The sequence below is a fragment of the Ochotona princeps genome, chromosome 2 (assembly GCF_030435755.1).
Source record: "Ochotona princeps isolate mOchPri1 chromosome 2, mOchPri1.hap1, whole genome shotgun sequence".
In the NCBI taxonomy this organism is placed as follows: domain Eukaryota; kingdom Metazoa; phylum Chordata; class Mammalia; order Lagomorpha; family Ochotonidae; genus Ochotona; species Ochotona princeps.
In genome coordinates this window covers 107,282,496-107,287,177 of record NC_080833.1, presented here as the reverse complement: position 1 = coordinate 107,287,177, position 4,682 = coordinate 107,282,496, and the positions used below count along the sequence as shown (strand labels likewise).

Genomic DNA, 4,682 nt, shown 5'->3' with positions numbered 1-4,682 from the left:
ATGATAGGTGGTTTGCAAGTTTTCCTAAACTAAATGTAAAGTTTGGAGAGCCAGGCCTGAGCTGTATGCCACAGTCCTATTAGGCACGTTGCTAGGAAGGTGACATTTCTCAAGACTTGTGCCATTGTGGCTGAACACTTAAAGGACTGTCTGAAGAGGCAGAAATTTTTATGTCAGCCTACTGTGCTATGAAGACACCCTCTGCAACATTCCTTGAAATCAGTCAACCATCTGCTTAGAGCACCACCATGGTCCTTCAGCACAGAAGACATGCAGCACTCAAAACACCAGAAATGCCTGTTAAATAGGAAATGTTTGCCTTCTCCTTTCCCTTATTCTAGCTCCAAAACAGTGGAGCAGAAAGGAGCCCCATAGGGAGAGGACGAGGTGGGGTGAATGCCGGGGCTGACTGTGTCTATTCCCCACACAGTCCTTCAGGAGAGGATTAGACTCTGCAGAGTTAAAAAGGAGGAGCTTTTGCACAATAACCAATTGCTTCATTTTTACTTCATGGTTAAGAGAATACAAAAAACAATCCTAAGGAAAACATTTTCAACAATCATTACTTATTGAAACCTGCAGTCACCTGGCTGAAGCCAGGAACTCCACGGTTGGCGTTGCATGTGGTTACATAGCGACAAATGATTTACTTATACTTAAAATCAATTTTTACTAAACACAAACTAATATTGCTTAGAATACTAAGAGCACAGAATTAAAAGATAATAAAAGGATCTTATAAAAGCATATAACAAAGATTCTTTGCTAAATCCTATAATCAAGTCATGCATTAATTACCGTCACCTTCACCTAGTGCGGATTCAGTTGTTTTTTATTCTTTTGTTAAAGGGCAGTGAAAGGGATCAAGGCAACTCAGCCAATCTAGAAACAGAGGGCTTTTACAAGAAACTTCCTTTTATCTTTATAAACTGTTTTCTTTCCCTAAATATAAGTGCCAATGTAAGATAGAGATTTTAAGCCATTTTGAGGGGGTTCACATTTGTTTCCCTTTAGAAGATGCCCCATATACTTTTACTTTCTGTGGTGAGAAACTAAAATGCATCATATCATGTGTTGTAACAGTTCAAGATGCATGGCAAACAAACTCTTTGTACCCCCATGACTGCCATCTAGTCCAAGATATTATCAAGCCATTTCTTACGGAAATCATTACTTATACTAGGGCAAACTTCAGGATAAAAGTGGGCACATAACAGGATATTTGGAAACATAGTGTGCTCAATTGTACTATTGTATACTTTTAGCTGTGTTTTTATCATAACATGATTGATCAATTTGAGGTGTCATACCAGTTACAGGAATCACTTCGCATTAGCAGAAAAATAACAACACCATCAGGAGAATTCTATGAAACATCAGAAAGGTGATTGAGTGTCCATACAATGGGGTGGGGCAGCAATGAGGTGACTGGAGACATTCTGCTGGGCCTTGCCTCCCAGCCAGAAACTCCTCGTAGCCTTGCTAACCGAGGAGCCGCGCTCATCACACACCCATGCTATCCGACCCAACTGCATGGCTCCCCACAAGAAAGGAAGGAAGAAAGGTAAGAAGGAAAGGAGGAAGGGAGGAAGATGACAGACAGTGAAATTTCAAAAGTCATGAGGATCAGGGTCTGATATTTGGGCAATCTATGGGCTTCTTGGCTACCTTCAATCAGAAAAATATCTGGGCGTCTACTGAGGGAATGCTCAATTTCCCAGGTAGTGACTGGAAAGTTTGGAGAGCTTTACTTTACTAGACTATAACAAAGTAGGAAGAAAGAAAATTCAGGGATCGATGCCCAGGTCATCCTGCCAAGGCGTGTTCTGTTATCCTCTTCTTTTAGCTGACCCAAAATGTGGGTTTAGGGTCATAGGGCTAGAGTCTGAAAAGATAGTGACAGGCACCATATACATTTTCCATGAACTATATACATTTCCATCTTCCATATATGTTTAATCCCCCCCATATATATATATACACATCATTATATATACATATACTATGCTTAAATTATTTATTATTTTATTTTGATAATCTTTACATAGTTGATTAGGGCATAAAGGGTCAAGGGCTACAGGAAAGTGGGTAAGGCCATTGGGAGAGATAAAGGAAGAAGCCCCACCCAGCGTCGCACCCATCCCAGGTCCCTGACATGGAGCATGATTTGAGGGTCCTGCTCAAGTAGTTTTGATAGTCCAACAGTTCTGAATTGCTGCCAATCTCGCCATTCCAAGCACAATGAAATCTCTCCAGAACCCACTGGCTGACATAGTTCACGTTAGATTCTCCCTTCGCCCAGATTTTCACTGCCAACACATGGCTGGGGTAGATGGTTGATTTTTTCTGTCCTCCGTCCTGTTGTGGTATCAGGTGTCCCCTGCAGGCTCAAATAGACTTCCATATCCTCCATGTGCACCTGGATATGCTGTCCATTGTTCCATCTGAGCCTCTGACGAGGCTCAGCTTTGATGCTTGTACTCCATTATCAGACCATGGAGCCTGCACTTCTCTTCATGGTTGAGGTTCTGAGATCAGCAGTTCAGTTGGAGGAATTCCCAAAGAAACTTTGTCTGAGGTGATCCCAGGTCTGATTCCTGTGTGTGCATGCCAGTACATGGTCCGGCAGAGTCTGTCGCCCTAATCAGCTTATGCATATGCTGGTTGTTGCCATTGCTGGGTCAGTTCTGTTTCCAGTCCTGTCTTCCACATGAACCAATGGGTGTTGCAGTCCAGCCTGGACTCACAATCTTGCGCTTGCCCACCACATACTTGGCCTTCACGCAAACCAGTGGGAGCTACAGCCTAGTCAGGGTGACTCCCAATAACCCCCATCAGGCCCACCCTCTGCCCTGCTTCCCATGCTTACCAGTATGTGCAGCACACTGGTCCAGCCTGTCCCACGTCCCATTCAGCTCTCCTACATGTCAATGGGCATTGAAGCCTAGTTGAACCTAACCAGCCCCACTATCCAGCCCATACACATGCTGATGGGTGCCATTCTGTCCAGCCACGTCTGCCCCAGTCCTGTGGGAGTGGTAACCCAAAAGGGAGGTGCCCATTATTTCCCTACTGAGCCCACTCCCCCTCCCAGATCATGCACTTTCCAGTCATACTATGTCATATATTTGATATATATGTCAAATAAGTTCATGGAACATGTATATGATGAAAAAAATCTATGTGAATGTGATTATTTAATTCTATCCTCTGTGAGTTTTTGGGAGTTCCCTCCTGTAGCAGTTGTTGTCTCTTCCTTCTTCCAGAGGTCACTGAGCTGAGAGATTACACTAGGAAAACCAGCAGTGCTGATCCCTGCCAAGAGCTCATCCCTCAGTACCTTCTCATGGATTGCCCTCAGTCTTTCTGTCGTGGTCCTGGCTCTGACAACGCTGCTACTGGAGCTGCCATGGACCCCATCTGGAGGCTCCAGGTGCTGCTGGAGTCCTGGGGTGGGGATGTTATCATCTTGGGTCATGAGGACCACACAGCATTAGGGTTAGAGGAGCCAAGAGGCTAAGCACTACCGTCTGGAGTGTCTCTTTTTTCCTCTCTGCCACATTCAGGACTTCCAAGAGTTCTGTAAAGGATCTGAGCTGAGTTTCACACATCTTTCCCTTGCTTTTCAGAGTGTCATGCTTACTCCCAGCTCATGACCCTGTCTTTGATCTTGTGAAAGAACTACTTCCACCCCATCCTAAAACACAATCCTCCACTGTTTTTTGAGGGGAATAGGATCTGTTCTGTCATTGAGACAGCCTTCTGTGGCCAATGATAAGCAGCCAGGGTGAAACAAAGACATGGAAGGGCTAGGTACTGGTTGCAATGAGAAAGAAAACTTTTATTTTTCAGAGAGACAACAGTGAGCTCTTGTAGCCCAGGAGTGTAAGCTCTGGGGAATCCTTGGAACTTTTGAAGGAACATCTCATCTTAGCAGGGAAAACAGGGGCAGCCGCAAGATGCCAGGGCTGCTTGCAGCTGTTTCACGGCTTTCTTTCTTCAAGTAATTTTTTCGTTTATCTCACAGCTCAGGTCAACAGCAGCCGCCAGAGCCATGGCCACAGCCAGAGCCCCCAGACTGCTGACCACTGCCACTGTCACAGGAACTGGAGCTCTGGAGCCAGCCTCGGTGAGACTGTTGGCGCCTGGGGTGGCTCAGACAGCAGCCACCCTCAGAGCTGAGGCCACTGCAGACCCCAGGGCGGGGCACACAGCTGGAGGAGGCTGGAGGCAGACACTGCTTCGGGCTCTTTGGAGGACACTTGGGTGAGGGACACTTGGGAGGGGGCTGGCACTGCTGCTGGTTCTGCTGGCAGGACATTTCCGATAGAGGTTGGTGGGCCTGGACAAAATAAAACCAAAATAAAATATGGTTTAACTTATCCTTTCCTCTGAGCTCCCCCACCAAGATCTGGTGAGGAGTAATGGAGGCTGATTCAGAGTGCACGTCCACTGAGAAGCCTTCCTTCCAATTAACAGGACACATCACTGAGCTTCCCGAATTGCAGCACAAGACTTCATTGGGGTCTGTAATCAGTGCCCCCTGCAGGTATTTGCCATACATTACACACAATGCACCAGGATCCTCCAGGCTATTGGCATTTCTCTGGACCCAAGCAGAGGGTGAAACTGTTAGGCATGAGTGGCACAGATCCATTGCTGGGAACATGAGATTGGGACCC

At 46.0% G+C, this 4,682-nt stretch overlaps 1 protein-coding gene across 1 annotated transcript; it reads right to left on the bottom strand.

The window, feature by feature from the left end:
- Nucleotides 1-4,033: 4,033 nt before the first annotated feature.
- LOC118758598 (late cornified envelope protein 3B-like) lies at nt 4,034-4,321 on the bottom strand. The gene has a single exon (XM_036494697.2). It carries the CDS (start codon nt 4,319-4,321, stop codon nt 4,034-4,036), a length of 288 nt encoding a protein of 95 aa, XP_036350590.2.
- Between the last annotated feature and the right edge of the window lie 361 nt (nt 4,322-4,682).